The following is a 22,603-nucleotide window of genomic DNA, read 5'->3' as shown; positions in this document are numbered from 1 at the left end:
TAAGTGTTAAAAGGCGTACACGTACACACTTTATTTCCTAATGTTCATTTGAGAAAAATAGAGCTAACTATCACACCAAGCTTGCTGGTTATGAGATGCATATGCTGTGAAATCTTAACCAAATATTGACTGAAGGCATGTCATTTGGCACCTTACACCCTCCTGCGTGAGACGAGATGACTCTGTGCATGTGGTGTTCGGATGAATGAATATTAGACATTTTCTAAAAACACAAGTAAGTCTCTTTTTTTTCTGATATTGCACATCCTAAAGAACATTGAGGGAAATCACACGTTGTCATGTGGCATGACTGTGTAAACCATATCGACTCTAACCCTGGGATCTGATATTTTTCTGCTTCTTTTCACCTCACATAACAACCCGATTCACTTCAAGTATCCGTGGGACCACCTCTACTCGTCTCCTGCAAGTAAAATCTGACCTCTAAACTGAAACACAACAGAGAAAGGAGAGTAGGAAGTGATGGCAGGGGGTTCTGCTGTGTGTTTAACAGACCAAAGAGAGAACGAGTGAGTGTCCCGGTGCAGCTGATGATGATCCACCAGGGGAAGAGGGACTGGAACATAAGTTAGTTAGAGTGGGTAGGGGAGGGGGTTAACCGTGGTAGGCCAGAGGCAACAGTCTGGTTTTAAAGACCGGGAAGTTGCTCACGCCCGCTGCAGCATTAGACCCTGGGAGACGTCATGCACCGCAGTTCATCCTCAGTGATAAATTCAGGGCTTGGGCCATGCGCACGCACACAGAGTTTTAGGACTTGAAGACGTGTACAGCCCGCACTACGTACTGCCTGCAGATGGGGCACTCGCTCATCCTCTTCCCGCATTTGGTGCAGGTAACCATGTGACCACACTCCAGGAGCACACAGTCGATGATGGCGTCCATGCAGATGCGACACAGGTTTTCATCAGCAGCCAGCTGAGCTTTAACACCATCTGTGGATGGAAAAAGTTATTTTCAGTTACAATAGTTCTCCGGAGGCTCATTAACAAAGTGTATGGAGTCAGCTGTTCAGTTTTACAGCACCTAACTTAGGTACAATATATGACATTCAGCCCCACTAGATGTCAGCAAACAACTACTTGATATGTAAAAATGTAGTACGGTAATGGTGTCCTAGACAGAGAATGAAGTCACACTCCCTGTGTGTTTTGTAATCCTTTGTTCTTTGTTTTGATAGCTGGTCTGGCTGGCTGGCTTGTGCATGTTAGTGCCTGTGAACCCCTCCATGTCCTCCTGTGTCCATTTTGTGAACTGTCTGTTCAGGGGCCGCTTTCTTTCTATCCCCCAACTTTACTGAGTAAATGACATGCATGTTTGTTTTGGTCTGAGAAGCTTGTGCTATATTGCGATACTAGTGGTGCTGAATGTTGTATATTGCACCTTTAAGCTACTGCAGCCTGAGAATAATGAACATAAGCACATCATACACTATAATGAATGAAACAAATAATAAACAATTTAGGCAATTTTCTATATTTTTCTTATTGTCAACAAATGCTGTGTGCACAGCCTAACAATTAATTGATCCTACTTAAAAGTATTGTGTGGGTATCCAAAGCCTGATATATCATATCCCACTGTGCTGGAGGCCTTTTATGTTGTCCAAAAACTACTTGAAACAGGTCAGCGAGCTACACAGCTGCATGTTCCTTCACCCTGCAGATTAGTCAGGCTAGTTTTTAGTAACAGCAATCACATTTTCAGTCTCCAGAGAGTAGTTTGTTGTGCTATATATTACAACTTCTTGGCTAATACAAAGACAACAGGTTGAGATATGTTGCACAACAAGGTGGTGTGTCTGTACACAGAAAAACCTCTTGAGAATGAAAATGTCTTTGGAAACATTTTGCTGTGCTTTCCTGACTGTAATCTTAAGGCAACAGAGGAAAAAGATATATGAGGCTTTGGATAAATACACAATACTTGTAAGTAGGACGAATTGTTGGCTTGTTAACAACAAGAAAAATACAGTAAATCACCAGACCTATCATATAAAGTCCAAGATTTGAGCATGAAAAAATTCCACATCAGTCCTACAGAACTGCTTTGCTGTATTAGATGCTCAGTTTAATTCTGCTAAAGGAGCCAAACAACATATTAGTCACTAGTTACTTTATATGTAATGTGCCATTTGCTGTCACATAAAAATAAAGCAGCAAAACTGCCAGGCAACTGTAACTCATAACATTATTCATTTCTATCCGCCATTAATCAGTGGTAACAGCATTAAACTGAACCTCAATCAGACCTTAGCTTTCAAGCCAACAAGTGCTCAAAAAAAAATTTAATTTTAAAAATTTAAATTTTACAATTAACAAAAGTGAAAACTTCATCTGATGATCATATGGTTGAAAGCTCCAGAGCAACTATTAAAGGACCTTGGGGTTATATTAACAGCATTCAATTGTTTTGTTAAAAACAATGACTGACAATTGTGGAGCACAAAAACTCTAATGTGAGTGAGTGAATATTCACAACTAGGTTAAACATTATCGATACATTGTTACTTTTACTTGAAGTCAAAATTACTGAATAAACCAAAGATCACAAAAAGCGAACTATGTACAGTATCACAAATCTGGAGCTAACTCACTGGCCTACATTTGGTTCCCACTGCTCACATCACGTGTGTCGGGAAAAAGCCAACAGAGCAGCAGCCTGTCTGCTGTCCCGGCTTTTAATTGTGCTAATATGATCCTCAAGCCCTTAATATCAACAAGAGTGCCTCTAGGATATTTGACAATGTAATTACACCTGATGGAGACATGCTGCCACTGAAGTAATATGATGGTTCATCAAGAGGTAAAAGCTCTTAGAGACTGCATTAATGAAAGGATGAAAGGCGGTCCTTTGGGAATAAAATAAGATGATGCAAACTAGACGAGAAACACAAGTGACAGAATGTGGAGACACTGAATCAGGCAGGATTTAATGACTCAAGATACCATAATGTGATAAATACAGGATGATATAAAGGATCAAGTGGACAAAATGGCCCTGGCATGCCTTTAGAGGGGTGCAATGTGTGATATCTGCTTATGGAGAGATGGAGATGGTGCCATGGCTTTTTAACATAAATGTCTTACCTCCAACTCCACTGTTGCAGAGAAGTGGAGGATATGCAACCACTTTATAGATAAGAATGGGCAGCGATAAAGAAAATCTATTAGTGTAATTAACAGTGAAGTAAAACATTGTTAAAATTAAAACTTTTTTTAAAATCACATAACAGGATGAGGCTAGGGATGTCATTGATTAACCCATTATAGGTAAGCAATCATGTACTAAAGAAGAAGTACACATTTTGCAGATAATCTGGCACATTTTCTACTTTTGTACTTTAAGTAAGATTTTAAATGCAGGGATTTTCTTGTAATGAAATATTTAAGTGGTATTAATACTTTAATTGTGAAGCGATGAACTATTGGTTAAAGAAATTGCTTAACATTTGCATCCCTAGTTGGAGTTGACTGCATTTGCATTTAAATTATAAGTGTTAATATTTGACATGCATTAAAGGTCTATGTAATGTTTGAAACCTGAGAAATAAGATAAACAACAATAATTACCTGCAGTTATGCTCACATTTTCCACTGTAAGAAAAGGAGAGCAAAAAAAGCATTTGTCATTTGCAGAACATTAAAATATAAAATTTAGATGAAAAAAAAAGAAAATTAAAAGTGCTAACTGGATTTCCTGTTCTGCTCGTTCTCTCTGTAGAGTCGATGCACTCGCTCCAGCAGCTCCCACTTCTCGCAGCAGCCAGAGTAATTGACAAAGTTCTTTGCGAGAATCTCTTTCAGCTGTCGGACGGAGAGGTTCTCTATCGCCTCTTCATTGTCCAGATCAGACAGCGAGGCCCGGATCCTCCTCTGTGTCGCCGGACTGACCTACAAACCACACAGGAAATGGAGTTGCGGTCGGTAAATCAGTGGCACGACTGGCTTATCCTGAAAAGCTCATTACACTACAATAACTTGCTCTGTACTGTGTATGTGCAAAAAAAAAGCAAGTGTCGTACGTCTATGATATTTTCAGTAGGCTCCAGGTTCAAGAGGGAAGCTGTTGGAGTATCCTCATGCTCCTGTGTGAGAAATCAACACACTGAAGTTAGTTTTAACTCTAACTACAGAATTTTACTCCATCACTCCACCACTCCACTGCTGTGTAAACAAGATACAAACAACTCATCAGCAACAGTGTCAAAGTCAAATGATGTGTAATAATAGGACATTTAATTCATAGTGTCAAAAGAACTGACACTAAACTTCTTAAAATGGAGATGTGGTAGTAAGAAATGATATTAAAACATATCTGTCTGTCTCATTCACGGGATGATCATCTTCTATTCAGCATGACTGAATTTGTGTTGAGATAAATGCTGATTAAAGTACATCCTGTCCTTTTTAGATCTGTTCATTTATATTCCTCAACACTATCCCAAGATGTACTGTGGCCTGATTACAAATAATAATTTCTTCCAAGCTCCATATAACTATCAATATTATTATTGTAATATTAAAAGTTTAAATTTTGTGGGCAGCTGCTTAGGATCTAATGAAACAATAAAAGGTGTTTAAACATTGTCTCAGCTCATTTTGCAGCTGCTCCTAACTCAACAGGTAATTATGCTCTTAGAAGGTGGAGGTCAGGAATATGCAGGATGAAAGGAGAATAAATGGAGCTACAAAGCAGTTCAGCGGCTGTTTGGTGTGAGTGTAGTGCTCTGTATTCTCAGCCATTAAATGTGCTTTGAACACAAGATATCATCTCTTTATTCTTTTATCTGTACGACAAAAGAGAGCTTGTGAAGGGCTGAAATATGCTATAACTGTGTGATATCATGCTGGAGTCTCTGGTTCTGTGCCATGAAAGTAAAACTCTCTCTCCTCTCTCTCTCTCTCTCTCTCTCCTGCTGTCTGTTTCTGTCTCGCTCTGCTTCAGCACATTCCAGTAGACCAACGTGTGACCAAGCAGGTGAGACAAAACCATTACTCCCCATTAAATTAAAAATATTTTTCTTTCCATACTTGTCACTTGTTTGTTTAGCCAGTATATGTAGCATTGCTTTAACATATCATCCTAGGTTTTGTTTGTGTTTAACATTGTACCTGCATTTATGGTTTAATCAAGACAGACAGGTATATCATTTTTAAATTAATTTATCGTTTATTAAGTCCTGCATTTTTTGAATTGGAGATTAGCTTGTCTTTCTCGCCATACCTAGTCGATTGGAGGGTCTATTTAAGGGGAAAAATGTTGGTTTAGTAGGAATCAGAGGATGACAGTGTAGCTGTATGCATGTGTTCATGCCTTAGCTTTAGTTATCCTGAGTTAAGCCAGCTAAATTTGCTCGTATTATTTATTTTTTGAGACACTTGTTTTTTTTGGTACACTGGACAGAATAAACCATTTCACTCATTCAACTAGTCTGAGTCTGCCTCTTACAACCTTTCTACCCACTCCAATCAGACTTCCTCACACACCATCTTCCCTGAAAGAGGATGTGTTAATAATGTATCTGTCAGCGTTGTGGTGCTAGATGCCTGCTCTCACCCAGACATCATGCTTTTGCTCTGACTAGACTCCTCGGAGACAAAAACATGAGCAGCAGCCCTGACACGCACACACACACGCACATACACACGCACAAAGTGCCAAACCTCTCCGGAGTGGAAAAGTTAGATTTCATTCAACCGTTTCATTTCAAACATGTGAAAGTACTAGAAAGCACTCAAAGAGCATGTATTTCTGTCAAGGCTGCAAAAGCTGAAATTTTTTATTAATTTAATAATAAAAAATTCACTGAAGTGTTTCATCTGCATGAGAAGACACATGATGATAGACAATCATGGGTTATATGTGACGGACTCTCATTGTGACAAATAATGAGAAAATACTGAAAATGCATATGAATGTATTAACACCAAAAACTAATGACTTGGTCATTGGTGCATAGCCTGATGTTCTACCAAATATCATTAAAATCTATTAACACATTTTTGAGAAATTCTGCTGACAAAAACAAACTGGATCTACACCATAACATCATTTGCACACACCTTGACTGGTAATAGAATTTTTTTTTTTTTAAATATTTTTGGATTAAACTATGTTGTTATGCACTACAAAAGTGGCAATTCAATAAAGAAATACTACATATTGTTTGGATTAAAATGAATTATTTAGTTATTTTATCTACTTACAATCTTGCAAAAAGCAAAACTGCAAATATATCTCTGTTTCTAGATAACAATATATCTTTTTTTTGCAGTGTACAATCACATGTATACCATGGGTTATTAAAAAAATACCATTTATACTTAATGACCTATTTTACATCAACCCCCCAGGAATTAAAGCCATAAGAGATGAGAGGGGGGGGTTGTAGTTGTTTCTGTTGTTTGGCTGCAGCTGTGATGCTGTGGGGAGTTCTCAACCTGTGTGACTGTTACATAACAGACTCAGCCTATGTAACAGAACTAAAAAAGGCAAAGGGCTTAAGCTGCGTTGCTGGCTGGTCTGTAGGCACACACACATGCGCGCACACACACACAGCAAATCCAGCTGTTTCCAGATGTCACATGGACCGACGATGTAGTGCTGAGCTTTTCAATGTCAATAGAGAAAAAAAAAACATACACTGAAATGTAGTAAATTTGCTTGAGTAACACTTCATTCAGAACAAAGCACCATGAGAAAGAAAACTCCATCGTAGAAGACAGAATAAAGAAAGAACGAAAGATGAAATGCACTGAATGAAACTGACATCTAAAACAAAATGCACAAGAGAGTATTTGTTTGTCAGCGAGTAGAAAGAAAAAAGTAATCTCATGACTTTAAACAGTCATGCTGACACAAATAAGTCGATTTCACCTTTGAAATGAATTATGTTAGATAGAATGAGGACAGATGTGAAAGTACGGGGAATGTAAATTAGTGAATGAGTGAATGTGTGTAGCGGCATATTGCACAGTATTAGCTTAGCATGCAGACACACACTGAACATCAGCTGTTTGTGCAAGCTGCCAAACCTGGCTGGTGGTCCCTGAGCTGTCACTTGGGCTGAGGACGTCTCCCTGAGAGGCGGAGAGGACCGACTGTTCAGAAGTGGAGCGCGTGGCAGAGGGGGGTGAGGTGGCATGCGAGGGTGGAAGCGAGTGAAGACTGTCTGTGTCTCCCCCTTCATCTCCATCCTCCTCCTCTTCTTCCTCCTCCTCCTCCTCCTCCTCTTCCTCCTCCTCCTCATGTGTGTCCTCTTCTTCTTCTTCTTCTTCCTCTTCATCCTCCTCTACCACTGGTCTCTGAGTCTCCCTCGTCCCCTGATGACAGAGCACCAGGTCCACGAGGTCCTCTTTCTCCCTGCATGTGTCTGTGGGGATGTTGCGCAGCAGCAGGTACTGGCGCAGGTCCTTCACTCTGAGCTGCATGAGCTGAGGCCTCTGAAAGGCCGTGCCGCGCAGCAGGTGGCAGGTTGTACAGCAGCGCAGGTTCTCCTGAAGTACTGAGCACAGGGCGCAGAAACTCTTCTTACAATCACAGCAGATGTGCTGTTGGGGGAGAGAAGATACAAAAACAGACATGATGTGATCAGCTAGTCTTTTTCTTCTGACTGAAGCAACCAAACTTTTCCTCAGAGTAATTCCATTTTCTACATCATCATTTAATAAACTGTATTTTTCATCATTTCTAAATAGGCCCGGATGTCAGACTTCTGTTAGCATATTAAACTGGCTACCCGCCATGTCACTTTTGATGAATAACTTAACCATCTACTGAAAGGGATTTATCTGCTTTGAGCTTTGAAAAATGACCCAAATGATGGAAGTCATTGCAGCTGCTGTTTGTACTGACAGTAGAAGCAGAATTTTAATTTGCACCAGAATGATCCATCAGCACTTCATTTTACATGCAGCATATTGATGATCAGGACTGGAAAATAGTTCAATATTATCATTTATTAACTAACACTATAATTGTAGCATGGTAATATAGTGTCATTTTACTAGATTATTATGTTTAAAAGGAATTATTATAATGGCACACTGTCATAATGAACTATCAAAATAAGTTACTGAAGTTTGTTTTATGTGTGTGATACAGTATAATGCAATAATGGAACATAATTGATGGGGTTGAACATCAGTTTAATTGTTTGGCATGAAATTTTGCATTTTTTGCCATTTAGTGACATATATTGATATTAATGCTGAAATAATTAGTTTATTTATCAAGTAGCCTAGTTGTTTGGCATCAAATTTTTAAAGTAATTTACAATGCAAATAAAGCCAATTTGTTGTTTCTATATGTATATATCCATTTTATTCACCTATTGCTTGTACATAATAGTCATATGTCTATGTTTACTTTGCCCTGTTCAGCTTTGTTGTCCTGGTTTTGGTTGTATGTTCATCTGCATCTCCTGAACATTGTTGTGTGTAAGCACATAGAGAGCCACTAGAAACCAGAATCAAATTCCTGGTATGTGTAAACAGCCAATAAAGCTGATAACATAATAGATAGACTGACTGATAATGAAAACAATTACTAGACACTTTAATAATAGATAGACCAGAAACATATGAATATTGTGACAAAGATTTCAAAAATATTTTATTTCAGCCTGAGGCGCTGATATGATGCAACCTTCAAGGACACAGACCAAGTGAATCAGCTTAGGCAGGATACCGCCAGCAGCCTTCAGATTATCAACAAATCCTTGCTCCATGGCAGGTTGAAGCTATGGTGTCTTCAATTCTGTCTCTGACCCTGGCTGATGTGGCCATTGACTGTCTGGGAAGCCCCAATCTCAAAGGTTGACAAGCAGGAGAGGGTGATCAGCTCATTTGCCTGAAAGCAGCTAAACTCTCCAGGTGCCTTAGCAACATACGGTTTTATGGAAAAGGCAACCTGGAACTTCCCATCTCCAGTGTTTCAGAGCAGTAGAAGCGCACCAAAATAAGGTTGGAGATGATGCCAAACTGTTCCCACCCTGGAAACAGGGAGGAACTTGACCTCAAGCACAGGGACACCATTGGCCACATGCAGCAAGGAAGAGGAGGCCTTGGCCTTGGAGAGACAAAAACCATCCTGGTACACGGTAACTCCATCTCAGCAATGAGGTCTTGTGGACAAGAAGTTATGCTGGCAAGAGCAGGCAGCAAGTTGTGTCAAGGTCATTTCTCAAGCAAAGCAGGGGAAGTAGTTGAGGTGGGAGGGAGTTGAAAAGAGAAAATTCTTTTGGAAGGAGTTGTGGAACATGGAGGCATTTCAAACCAGGTTTATGAGCCACATATGATGTCCTGCCATCTGCCAAGAATGTCAGCCAATGGCACAGCAAAATCCTACATGCCCTCTCTGTCACTTTCCAGCAAATCTGAAGCACATTCTGGTCAGCTACAAGACAAGCCTTACCCAAGGCTGTTACACCTAGTGGCACAAGTGGGTACTGAAGTGTCTTGCAGCTAGGCTTCAGAGCAGATTGGTGACCGTCAATGACATGCCTTCTCTGTGATCCCATTCTTCATCTGCAAGAAATGTTCTCAATGATGGTGCGAAGCAACCCAAGGCCTGTACTCCTGTGCTTTAAAACCAGAGACTAGGCAACTGGGAGCACCAGTTGGGGACTGGAAGAGAAGCCCAGCTTCCCATTGCCACATCCGACTTCAGACCGGACCTTGTGGTCCACTTCACTTTGCACTGTCTATATCACAGAGCTTACAGTGCCCTTAGAGGAATTTATGGGCGAGGCCTGTGAATGTAAGAGGCTTAAGTACGCTGAGCTGGAAGCCAACACTAAACAACGTGGCTGGAAAGCTAAGGTTCACCCAGTAGAAGTTGGTTGCAGAGACTCTGAAGGCATGTCAACTACCAGGCTGCTTAAGGAAATGAGAATCTGAGACCAGCAAAGCCCTTTCCAGTGCTGCGAAAAGGGCAAGCTAGTGGCTCTGGATTAAGAGAAGAGACAAAAAAAAATCAAGAACAAGATGATGTCAAGGGGGGTGAGTCTGGGCAGACAGGTCTCATCACCTCTGGAGGTGTAGTGTATAATACTGATGAAGGAGGGTGCCCACTTGAAAACTCTGAGTGTTCTCACAACAAAGGTCTCAAAGTATGTGCAAACAAACAAGGGATTGTATCATCGTTTTTACTGAAACCAGAAACCTTATAAACTAACCAGCAATATAATGTTATATCTGAAACAGTGGCTGTGGCCTGTGTGCTCAGTCCTTTTCTTGGAAAGAGTTAAAAAAAGAGAAATAATAATCAATAGCTCCTGGTGATGTCTGACATTTAATAGGTTTAACACTGTCTCCTGAGAGCAGCCAAGTAGATTGACACTTCAAATGGGCAGGAAAGGAGGCTGGCCACGGTTGTAAACATTTTCTTATCAATTGTGCATAGTTAACCAGAAGCGCATCTCCACCACAACACACTTTCTCTCAATCATTTGTTGTTAATCCTCTGTCGTGTCTTTTTTCATACTATGAAAATATCACGCTGACACACAAATGCATCCAGGGAGTTGACCTATCGTCAAAAAGGCAACTTTTGTGGATGACGATAGAGTTATCTGAAGAGGCTAGCAGAGAGGAAGCCATAGTGCAGCCTTTTCATCAGTTTTTCACTGCCAGACAGATACATTCTGCCATTACACTCTGACACATTCAGCTGTGCAGAGACCCTGGAAATGCCAGAATGAATAAACATGGTACGTGGTCTTAAAGGACCATGCCAGTTCTTTTTGTAACATACCAGTGGAGTCAAATTTACAATACTGTAGACCACTTTCCAAAACAAAGCAACAAGGTTCTAGGTGTATGTTACACCCCTTCAGCAGACGTTAGTTTTCATTCAGGACATCATGAAAATCAGGATGTGGAGACTTTAAATTTGCTTCAGATGCTGTTTATCCATCACAGCGAACATAATGCTTATATAATTACATTATGCTGCATATAGTGTGGTGGATTTTGTTGCCTTCAGACCGAGCCAGAAAAGCTGCTCTCCTCTGTTTCCAGCCTTTATGCTAAGGTAACTAGTGCATTACCCTACAGACATGACAGTGTGGTATCGATCTCCTCTCTCACAAGCTATTCCATTAATGGCTGTCTAATTGTTAACAGGTCAATGCTGTAAAACTGCATATACACTCAGGCAACCTGATTTGAATAAAAACTTGTATATAAAGATGAAGAAGATCAATAACACTCTGAAATCAGTTTAGAGCTGGCTGCTGAAATGGCTGGCTGCTGAAAAATCTTTTTCACAAACTACACCTTTCACTGATTTGGCCTTTGAAGAAAAATAATATGCAAACCTTGAAAAAGATCATGCCAATTTGGTTCACAATGAAAAAATATTTCTTGTATTTCCCTGTGAACCAAATGAATATTTTTGTGATATGTTTTTGCATCAAAACTATCTCTGCTCTGGACATGACCCAGCAATTATGGATGTCAGCATTCCCTCGAATGCATCATGAAGGAAGAGTCCCTGCTCTCACTGCACGCAACGATTACATAATTCTGACAAAGCTGACTGAATGTTGACTGTGAAGGATTACTTAAGGTAGTTTCAAGTCTCTGCACGTTGATCTTCACACAGTGCTGACATGAAGCGAAACCAAGCTGTTAGTCGGAACATACAATTTGCTTTAGAAAGTGATCAGCGTTTTTTTTTTTTTTTTTTTAAATCTGCCTCCTGCCACCACCTCAGCATACCACAAGCTATCATTTCTTCCACTGAAACAACTTTTGTTTACCTTGCGTCTGAAGACCGAGAAGGCCAATCCACAGGCCTTGCACAGCTGACCAGCGCTCCCTGAGCTGGTGGGGGGGTAGGTGGAGTACCCAGCGCTGGGGGCGAAGCGGAAGGGCCCCGCCCCTGCTCCAAACCCCGGCTGCTGCGTCCGCACCGTGCCCGTGCCCATCACCTCGTTCAGCAACCCACAGCATGATGCCCACATGGAGGACGCCCCGGCCTACAGAGCACACAGACAGAAACACAAAACACATTCAAGCATTATGACATTTTATACATTACTTTTCAGTTCTCGCCTTGACACGCATTTCCCCTCTCTTTTTCTTTTTTTAAAATTGTATTAAAGTTTGAAAAATGATCCTAGCCCACACTGTCTCACAGCATCTATATTTTGTATCGTCTTGTGGTGATGCTTAATTAAAGCTATATGATGTTTACTCTGAGTGAAATATTCAAGCCCACGACCCAGGACACTTTTTATGACTGAAAAAATCCATCTAATGTGCTTTTTTTTTGAGGGGGGGGGGGGGTTGCAAATTTTGTTTGACATGTATGGTGCCTTTGGAAACTTTGGGATATCCCCTAGAAGTTAAAATAAAGCTCTGTGGGTTTGAACCACGTTTTGCTGCACAGTATAAGCTTAAATGAGATTAAAAAACATTCATTGGTGTCCTTGGTGAATTCATTCTTCTTTTAAAGTTATTCCATCATAACAGTCACACAGAGCCGTCTTAACAAAGCAAGTTACAATATGTGTTATATGTAATCGTATAGTGTTACAAACTTTTCCTGACATGTTTAATGCAAACATTTCTATGATACATTTGAAACATTTGGATATACAAATGGGTGACAAATAAAAAAAAAAGTTTTTAGTGTTGACTGAAGAACAACTTCAATGCACCTTGGAACAGATGTCCAGTAGTTGAGAAATGACTATCATGAGCAGACGTGACTGATGTGTCTACCACAAATCTTCTACAAATGTTAAACTGGACTGAGATCGGGTGACTGTGAACACCACAGCATATGATTCTGATCATTTCCACACTTATTAAACAATTCAATGACTTTCCCATTTCTTGTACATATTCAGGTTTTTCCTTTCCTTCTTTGTGTTGACAAGAAAAAAATGATTGATTCCCACCCTATCATATGCTTTACTATGCCAACAAGGGCTTAAGGAGATTCTCCTTTGAGAGGAAAATGAGACAGAGAGTGAATGGGAAAGAGAGAGGAGGGACAAGTGATACTGGGCAGCACATTATTGAGAGTGCTCTTTAGGAGTCTTTGAGGTTAGAGCTGATTAGACAGAAGTAGACTCTAAAAGCTCCTATTAATGACGGTCTCCGAGCTGTGGGTTAAATTTCTCAGTTGCTGCATTATTTTGGATATTTGACAAACAAATGATCAATGTAGGAGGAGAGAATGTGTGAGGAGTCTCAACCGCACAACAAATATATCTCCAGGGTCAAAAAGGAAAGAGGTGAACGCTATGATGCTTCTGGTGAGGAAACATAAAACTAGCTCAAGTTAGTGCACCAGCCAGTGAAGTTCAACCGAGTGCCCACACAAAAAGAATCAGTCGGATATGTTCAGTGACCACGAGACGAGGCCAGAGACAGGGAGCAAAGATGGCGTGATGGGAGCCACGGCTCCTTGGAGCATACTGATGAGAGGGAGAAGGGAGGGGGAAGACAGCGAGTAGAGAATATGTCTTCTGTTCTTCTTCCTCTGTTCTCCAGCCTGCAGAATCAATAGCTGACATGAGCATAATGTAAGCCCTCTGTGTTTCCTGGCTCTGTGCACAAAACAATGGAATTCACAGGGTCCTGCCACATCTCCTGTTAAGGCTGTGCTCTGCTCCGACTTGTCACAAACACCCTGTGATCTGACCTCACCCATCTGCTTAGGGATTCGTTATGTAATCTTAGGAACAAGGCACTATATGTGGAGTCACGGCGAGAAAGAGAAAGGTCTGCCCTTGCAGGTCTACCTCCCACTAAACTAGAAACATCTGATGCTTCAGTTCATATTTTGTAAGGCAGCAATTAATTTTATTATCGATTTTATAATCTGTAACCCTTTGAGCCACAAAATGCATAAAAACCCCAACTTCTTTTTACAGTGATATAAAACAGAACAACAAATGTTAGAAGCTGGGTGTTAAATGTTTAAAATGTTTGCTTCTTAAATGGCCTAAATATTAACTGTCAGCCACAATATTTCGTAAATTTCAGTTTTTATTATTTCTAGTTGTAACACAAGCAGTTCTCTTTATCATGATGATGAGGAGTATACTCCTCTAGCCTTATCTGCACAATAAAACCATTACGCATACCAACTTGAATTATTCGCCTGAGGCATCAACCTGACCTGATGTTCATCTGGTTAAAAAAGTCTCCCAGGTTAGATGCAGCCTTCCTCATACTGCACGGGAGTCAAGTCACTTAAATTAATATTTATTGCATTCTCAAGGATTAGAAGCTGCTACATTCTTGCCATGAAATCAGTCTTATCTGGCTTGGAGCCAACAGCACGAGTTCCCTCTGTCACTTCAATTAGCACACTGTGAGCTCTGCAGGCAGGGAGTCCCAAACAAACAAGTGCAACATCAGATGTAGTGTATTGTTTTGTGGTTTTTTGCTGTTGTATCACTTCTATTTTCACCATACTCAAGCTACACCTCCGGGACTGCTGTGTTTTTGTTTTGTATTTTTGTCATTCTAATCACCTTTAACCACTTTCAGTGTCAGATCTGGACCCAGGAACTGAGATATGTCACACTGCTGCTGAATCTTAAACATCATACATGATGAGCAAACACTGAAGTCCCAGTGTGTACACAAACAAACATTAAGCCACTTAGAGGGAGCAAAAGTACCTGTGGCACAGATTTAAATAGATAAACTCACATGGGAGGCAAATCAGCAATGTGCAGGCCTCATGTGGACAAACGGTGATCTGACATCTTAAAATTAACTTTTGAGGATCAAATCTCAAAAAACTGTGCATAGACTTCGACATGCATAGCCATATGGGGGACCAGACTCTAGATGGAGCCTAAATGGATCATGTGGAGACTGACATGTTTGACTAGAACTGAAACAAGTGTGACACCAAGAAAGGAGTATTTTAACCTCCTCTGATACACATCAGGTGACCTGAAGGTTCATGTTTGTCAGGGTCTTATTCATCTACACTTTTACACCTGAAACATTTGACTTTCATAGGCCTAGTCTATTTTTTCCAAAAATGTGAGTCTCTAAACAAATACCAGATACCAAGTAGCATGTCAAGATTCAATTCAGATTTTAAACGATTGAAAACTGAAAGATCACAAGAAAAAGGAACAAAACAAACCCCCCCCCCAAAAAAAACCCAAAATCTGGTCACTTTTGGTCACATAAACAGTGCATACCAGACACATCACTGCATTCAGGGTAAACAACTATGCGCTGCACATCTTTCCATCACCCACTGTCTCCAATCCTTTTCCTATTTTTCTCTGGCATCAAGTTGAAATGTCACTCACACTGTGAAAAGTGATTTCAGCTGACTATTTCAACTGGAGGGTAATACTGTCACAGAAAATAAACTAATTTATCACAGCCCTTCGTCATTTGTCTAAATATGATTAATGTAATATTACATTTAAAATCACACATTACTCAAATAGATGTACCTGATACGGTGATGTCGGTTCAAGCTGATGTCAAATCCAGTGAAGTCTGGAGATGTATGCACATAAAACCCAAGCTGCTACCAGCTAAGTTAGGATTTGTCTCTGGTAAAATAGCAGATTTACACGCTTTGCTCTAAAGGCAGAGGACTTGGCGAGGATTTATCCCGCAGAATATTTTTGGGTGCAGCAATACAAACAGATACTCACTGCTACAGAGATCGTCCTGCAATATCAAAACATGACTGGACTGTTTTACAACCACCACCACAATTCTGCTGCTCTTTACAGCTTTAGGCTCCTTTATCTACTTAAGAAGTCAACCCTAAGTGAGTTTAGCCTCTTTTAGAATAAAGTATGATCCAACGCGCTACATCGATGTTTTATCTTATAATTTCAGCAGAGATTACTGAGTATTTACGTCCACAACATACAGAACCTGCTGGGCAAATCAAATGGTAAGAGGATTTTGAATGTTACAAAAAATGAAAGGTTCATACAAATCAAGCATGCATTTTGGAATATACAGCAAGTTAAACATCTATCTTTGCTAGAAACTGATAACATGCACTGTATGTATGTGTTCTGTATGCTGCTGACTGTACACAATACAGCTAACACCAGTCGTTCCACAGGGGGAGAGAAGCTGCTTTTCTATTCAAACCAGATTACTCAATAAAACATCACGTCCATTTTGTTCAGGGGACACAGAGACATCATGTGCCTTAGGAAAATGAACTGCACTGTCCACTAAGAGCTGAGCACCGCTGTGCTCAAAGGTGAAGTAAGAGGCAGAAAATCTAATATACTTAAGTATAAAAAGTGAATTATTCATTATCAAGAATGGGTCCTTTCACTGTCACACTATTGTTGCTTTGTGTGTGTGAGAGGCGACTTTATGTTGTGAGGAGCAGATCACAGCCGTAACATAAAAAACATAGTGACTCTAAAGGCCGCAGGCATGTTTATTCTCTTTATAAGCTCTTAGTAGATTTTACATGGAAACCTTCTTAATTAAAAGCAACCAGTAATGGCAATGGTAGGAATATTCTATTTGTCATGCAGTGTAAGGGGTTTCCCAAAGTTTTGAGTAGCAACCAGCTAAGGGACATTTTTCTACCCTTTGTTGACGGAACCTTCATAGCTTGATCTGTCTGTGAAATAGTGATAAAATGTCAGTTCACTATAATGTGTGACACAACCAGTAAATGATTGACATAAATAAAAAGACTATTCGGTTATCAAAAGATCAAAAATGTTTATAAAAGTAAGAATACAAAATAACAGAATCTATTGTTCTTACATATCCAATGCCCCATTAAAACCTAAATGGAAGAGTACAGTAGCATTACACCAAAACATGCAGTGCACATTTGAAAAGAGGATTTGGTGAAAGTTACTAATTTGAACAAAATCAAAGACCAGAAGTCTCATACAGATTAACATCTTGTGAGGCTCTCTGCTCTATTCACTCCAGAAGTTTTGTGACTTTTAGACATAAAAGTACCCAACCACCCAGAGAGGAGCAGCCAGCTATTTAGCTTGCAGCTGGCACTTGGGGAACCCTCTGTAGTGGCATGCAAATGATAGTATTTTACTATAGTGGGCTAGAAACGTGTCATTAAATAAATACTCAAGTACTTCAAATTTGTTTTTGAGTACATGTACTTTGACCTCTAGCAACAAGAGAGGTTTCGGTTTTCAAAATGAGGGCATTCACCTTTAAATGAAGTCACGTGATGCATGGAGGCAGCTTCAAACAAGACGTATACAATCACCAACAGAATCACTGCATTAACAGGTGAATATGACAGCAGGTTATCTGTGTCCTCCAACAGTTTGTCTATGTAGGCACAGCATTGATGATGATGATGGAGGTGATGATGATGATGATGATGATGGTTGCATCTGGCAGCCCTGCCTCCACCTCATCTTTCACCAACGACTGTCACCACAAACCTGCCGCCACCAGAGCACCAATGACATCATCGCCATCATCTTCATCATGATCAGTCCAGACAGCATCCTTTCCTCCCTGTGCTGCAGCCTGCCTCTGCTACAGCAAACACACACATGCACACACACACATGCACACACACACACACACACACACAGAGGAGACTCCGGTAAACCTAACACAGCTCGGACCTGAGGGGCGATCCTCCTCTCTCTTCCCTCCCGTCTCCCAAACGTCCCTGCGCTCTCTTACTCACTCACTGGCCACAGTCTCTATCTCATTAGCGGGGATTAAAGCCTGACGATGAATGGACGTCGCTGCAGCGGCTTTAGTCCACTGAACTATCACACTGGGGTCAAAGCGAGCTCATTAAAAAGACTACACGCTGTACCTAATGTTTATCAGGACGACTGGAGATGCAGGAATGGCATTTCCAAGATTGCACGCTCGTCTCAAAAATAAAAACCATAATGACAGAGCTGGATGACAAGTTCTATTGCTGCTTTAAAATGCAAGCCTCTTAATACAATTACATCTGACTTTACATAAACACATTTAATTGACATTAGGATGGAGGTATTCCCTGCATATAGGTGCAGCATCGCGGGCAAATCACAATAAATCGGCGTCATAATTGCATCCAAATCGCACGCGGATTGCAGACGGACTCACGTACCTTCATTGCACCTCCTGTTTGAGGAATTTGCCGAGTAATGTCAGAACGACGACCATTGCAAGTGCACAGGGAATCAAACCATTACGTCTTCCCTCTCTCCAGCTGCCTATGTGTGTGGAGTAAGCATAACGTAATGGTACAAGAGAGCCGCAGCCAACCACAGGGCGCACACGGGAGCTGGTATCTTTAGCAGCCAATCCGCCTCAGCACATCACCGGAGTGGGCGTTCATTAACGTGCGTAAAGACGCATGACAGACAGACAGACGCATCATGCTATCTTCACAGCATCGGTTTCTTCCAATGAATTAGCTGTTTTTTCCCTCACCGTTCAGTGTGACAATAATTGTGCAGATGGTAGTCAACATTGTGAACGCTGAATCATTTGGTCGATTTTATGATTAAGACAGTTTTTCTTTATATCATAATATTCCGCTATATTGATTTAGTTGCAATGGCTAAAAATGCCCGTTTGTTTAAATCAACTTGAGGAATTGTTTCTTTTTTCGATCAGAGGAAATGAAACTTTTTAACCCCTCTGCACCAACGCATGCAGTGTTATTTTCGTCTGTTTTGTACCCTTACTAAATGCGTCCACAATCTTATTTACCGCCATACTAAGTCAATGTGTGTGCCTGTGCGTGTACATGTGCACGCAAGTCTGCCGGCTGCAGTAAGGAGATTAGGGGGGGTTCTTCCATCACATCTTCAGTACCTGCTGTGAGCCCGCAGGGGGCAGCAGATAGCGCTACCATCATCATTATTATCATCAGTCAGACATAACAGAGCCCCAGGGGGGCAAAGCTGTTCATGCTGCTCATGATGTTCTTACTATATAATGCAGCCGGCTTATAAGTTATGCAGCTGTTGCAGCAGCAGACAAAAAAGCCTTTAAGTCTGTCTGAGGAATCGTAATGAAGCAAATATAACAAAATGCTGCTGCCTGAGCATCTTTACATTTTCTCTCTTCCTCTCTCTCTTTTTCTATCACATCAAACATTGACTCAAGTATGTTGATTTCATTTCACGCAGCCACATTTAAAAGATGTGTTGAGGCCTTCAGGCAAGCAGCGACACACTTTATAGCTTCAGATTTGGTCTGTATATTTGTGTTCAAACATCAAAGTTGTATTGGAGGATAGAAATGTGTTAACTCTCTCTAATGTGAAAAACGCAGATGTGAGTCATTTACCATACATATGATCTCACTGACTTCTAGTGGTACAGTATGATTTCATGCAAGTATCTTCGGTTTTATTTGTCCATATTTTTACATGTCCATATCTGAGAATTCCTTCTTTCCCCCTGTGGTTACAGCATCAAATCAAATAAAAAAACAGCAGTATCTTTTTTTCCCCCCACAGAAAAAGTGTCCCCATTTCTTTGGATAATCCGCAGACCTCGCTGTGAGCAGTTTTCACAAGAACTATTTCTCCAGTAGAAAGTAGCACCACTGAAAAGAGAGCACTGTTTCTCTTGCTGCTGATTTTGTTTTATTAAAAAAAAGGTATGCCATGAGCACCCATGTATTTAATCAAGTTTTAAGGCTGACCTTTTAAGTCACACACCAAATATCTATATGAACTTTTTACATAATTATATTATAACACAGACATTATAGAGAGACATTCTAGTTTTAATGCTTGATAGTTGCCTACTTATCATTACTGGACTTTATCTGATCAAATTGCTCTCTCCAGCTGTTTGTAGTATGGTTGTGAAGATGCCAGTAGTGTGGGCTAATCTCCCTCCCTCTGAACTAAAGATAGAATATACTCTATCTTTAGGGACTTACACACACACAGACACACACAGACACACACACACACACACACACACACACACGGTGAGTACTCATTAAGTGTTTCCTCTGACTTCTATCAAAACCTAAACATCAGAATGAGCAAGAAGCAACAACAGTGACCTTTTTTGGTGTTTCAAAGTGTTAACAGCTGTTACTCAAATGTCCTGCAAGTGCAACAGTCTTGATGGTGAGTGTGCTCAGTAGAGAACGGCCAGACTTTTTCAATTTAAGACTAAGAAAACATATGTGTGGGATGACCTGGTTTCACATCTGACAGCAACCAAGAAGATCAGTTGTATAATGAATGAAAACAAATAGCTGACTTACGAATGTTGATTTCTGCTCTTATAATAACCAAGAACTCAAGCGGAAAGAAAAGCAACATATGCTAAAGCAAATATGCAAACATAAAACAATGTATTATTCAATTAGTAATGATCAGACTTAAATATGGTCTACAGAGACAGGAGGAGGAGACAAGCAAGGAACAAAGTAAAAAAAGGTGAGTGGGTGAAGCCAAATGCAAAAATATAAACATCTCATCTTTTTAATTTTCAAAATGAAAAGGGAACACGACACACAATTAAGTAAAGATGAAAATATATCAGTGGCATGAATCCTATATTTCCATGTGAGATAGGTGCAGTAAATGGTGTCTTGTCAGTGGGCGTTTTGTTTGTTTCAATCATTGTTCTTTCTTTTTTTTCCTATCCCGTTTGTTTCATTTTGTTATGCTGAGTTTCGTTTTCCTGTCATGCTTCACAGGCTTTTTGTGCATTGAAACCACATCTGTTGATTTTTCTTCATCAACTACAGGTCAGCTCTGGTTTAATATATATGTTTTAAGTATTTACTTGGAATATCAATTTGTGACTGATGTAGTTTTTCTACAACAACAAAAACAAGTTCACTTACCTGGTTAAAAATTCTCATTGAGCAAATTAGCTTCCAAAGTAGTTAAGATGTTGTAATGCATGTGTAAAACATGTGTAAAACATGTGTAAAACGTTTTACGGACTTATTTAAGGTGAGAAACTTTCCCTCCTCAGCAGAAGAATGTGAAAACTGCTTTCTAGTGTCAAACTCTGCATATACATCATTCTGCACGGTGACGTTCCAACACCTCAGTGAAGTTATAATAAGAGAAATGTATCTTTGATAAATCCTCACAACTTTCATCTTTTACTGTATGATGTGATGAAATAGTAAAAAAATTGGCCATCGTCATTTCGCAGAACCCAAGGTGACCAGCTCCACACCGAGTGAACACATGCTTCAATATCCCCTTTCTTCCCACACTGTCGCCCACGTAGGTGCTTTGTTCTCATAGCTGCATCCATGTTCACACAGTTGCACAACAACAGACATTACTTCACTCTGCTTCTAATTATACAATTTATGATACAATAAAGATCACACATTTACTGGAAGCTTGATTTCGATTTCGCTTTTACAATACCTCCTTTTCTGGTGAAGGTTTTTGGATCTCCCACGTGTTTCTGGGGGCTGTTCATTTGACTTCCCAAACTAACTTTGGATAAAAACCAGATGACAAGTTCAAACTCTGTGAGTATTAATGGCTTCAAGCTTGAGCATCCTCTAAGAACTCTGGGAGAGAATCCAACAGTCATTTTTCTTCACGATTGTGAAACATGAGCAATAAGGAACACACTGAGACTAATAACCCCTTCAATCACCTCAGAGGGCCCCCTCGTTCCCTCCCATGTAGACTATACACACACATATACAAACACACTGGCACACAAGATGTCAAACACATGCACAAGAAAAACTTTTCTTCTTTTCTGTCATTACTCCCTCATTAACATTTGATATGTTAGACTTCCTTTCAAACTATAAATACTGAAGCAATCTTCTTTGCTGACTAGTGATTTGCACTTGTTCATTTTTATAAAGGTTAAAAAAACATGCAGCTTGGTGTTTCCCAATGATGCCAGCCAACACAGTCAATTCCTCAAAATATTTCATATGATTGATCTCTTGTGCTTGTGCTATAAGGCCAAAGTTCTCAAGTGAGTGTTAATGAAAGGAGGATATGATTTCAGTTTGCAAAAACATCCAGTTGCTTCTTGTGCTGACAAGCCCCACCTGAAGCTGACATCTTGCTCTGTGCAGCCGACAAAAGCCACTAGATGGAGTATGTATGCTTTCCAAAAGAACACAAGAGTCTCCAGAAGAGTTGAGCAATTTTAATTTCAGATCAAATTAGTGCATTTTTTTACTGGAATTTCCCCCAAAGTCTAAGAGTAACAACATGTTCAAATATCTACAGACAGACTCCTGACCAAAACTAAAAAAAGAGAGCATATCACTCAAATAACCAAACTCCAGTGTCTTCGAATTGATTCAGAAGAAGAAGTTTTGTTATTATTGATATATAAGCCTTTCAACAGTCTGGGTATAATTCACATTGCATGCTATTGTTTTCTTTATGTGTCTTCATGCTCAACAAGAACCACCAAAGCTGGCTTATATGACTTTCTAAAACCAAGTCAACAGAAAATTGGAGATGCAGCTGTTTGTAATTAACTTGCAGTACAGCATTCCTGAAACATCCACAGAGCTCAATGAGCATCTTTAAGAAACAGTCAAAAAAGATCTATGTCACTGACCTTTTAAATTAGTGTTTAAATTATTTTCTACTGTTTTTTGGTTATATTTTCAAGTGACTGTGATTTAAA

At 40.0% G+C, this 22,603-nt stretch overlaps 1 protein-coding gene across 1 annotated transcript; it reads right to left on the bottom strand.

The window, feature by feature from the left end:
• Positions 1–768: 768 nt before the first annotated feature.
• Positions 769–14,213, bottom strand: rnf34b (ring finger protein 34b). Its single transcript, XM_053340256.1, has 8 exons — positions 14,205–14,213; positions 11,786–12,004; positions 7,056–7,571; positions 4,043–4,105; positions 3,710–3,911; positions 3,591–3,614; positions 3,108–3,149; positions 769–953 (listed from the first exon to the last, which is right to left on the bottom strand). Exons 1-8 carry the CDS (start codon positions 14,211–14,213, stop codon positions 769–771), a joined length of 1,260 nt encoding a protein of 419 aa, XP_053196231.1.
• Positions 14,214–22,603: the final 8,390 nt, after the last annotated feature.

This window comes from Scomber japonicus, chromosome 19, assembly GCF_027409825.1.
Source record: "Scomber japonicus isolate fScoJap1 chromosome 19, fScoJap1.pri, whole genome shotgun sequence".
In the NCBI taxonomy this organism is placed as follows: domain Eukaryota; kingdom Metazoa; phylum Chordata; class Actinopteri; order Scombriformes; family Scombridae; genus Scomber; species Scomber japonicus.
This window is presented reverse-complemented; position numbering and strand designations above follow the sequence as displayed.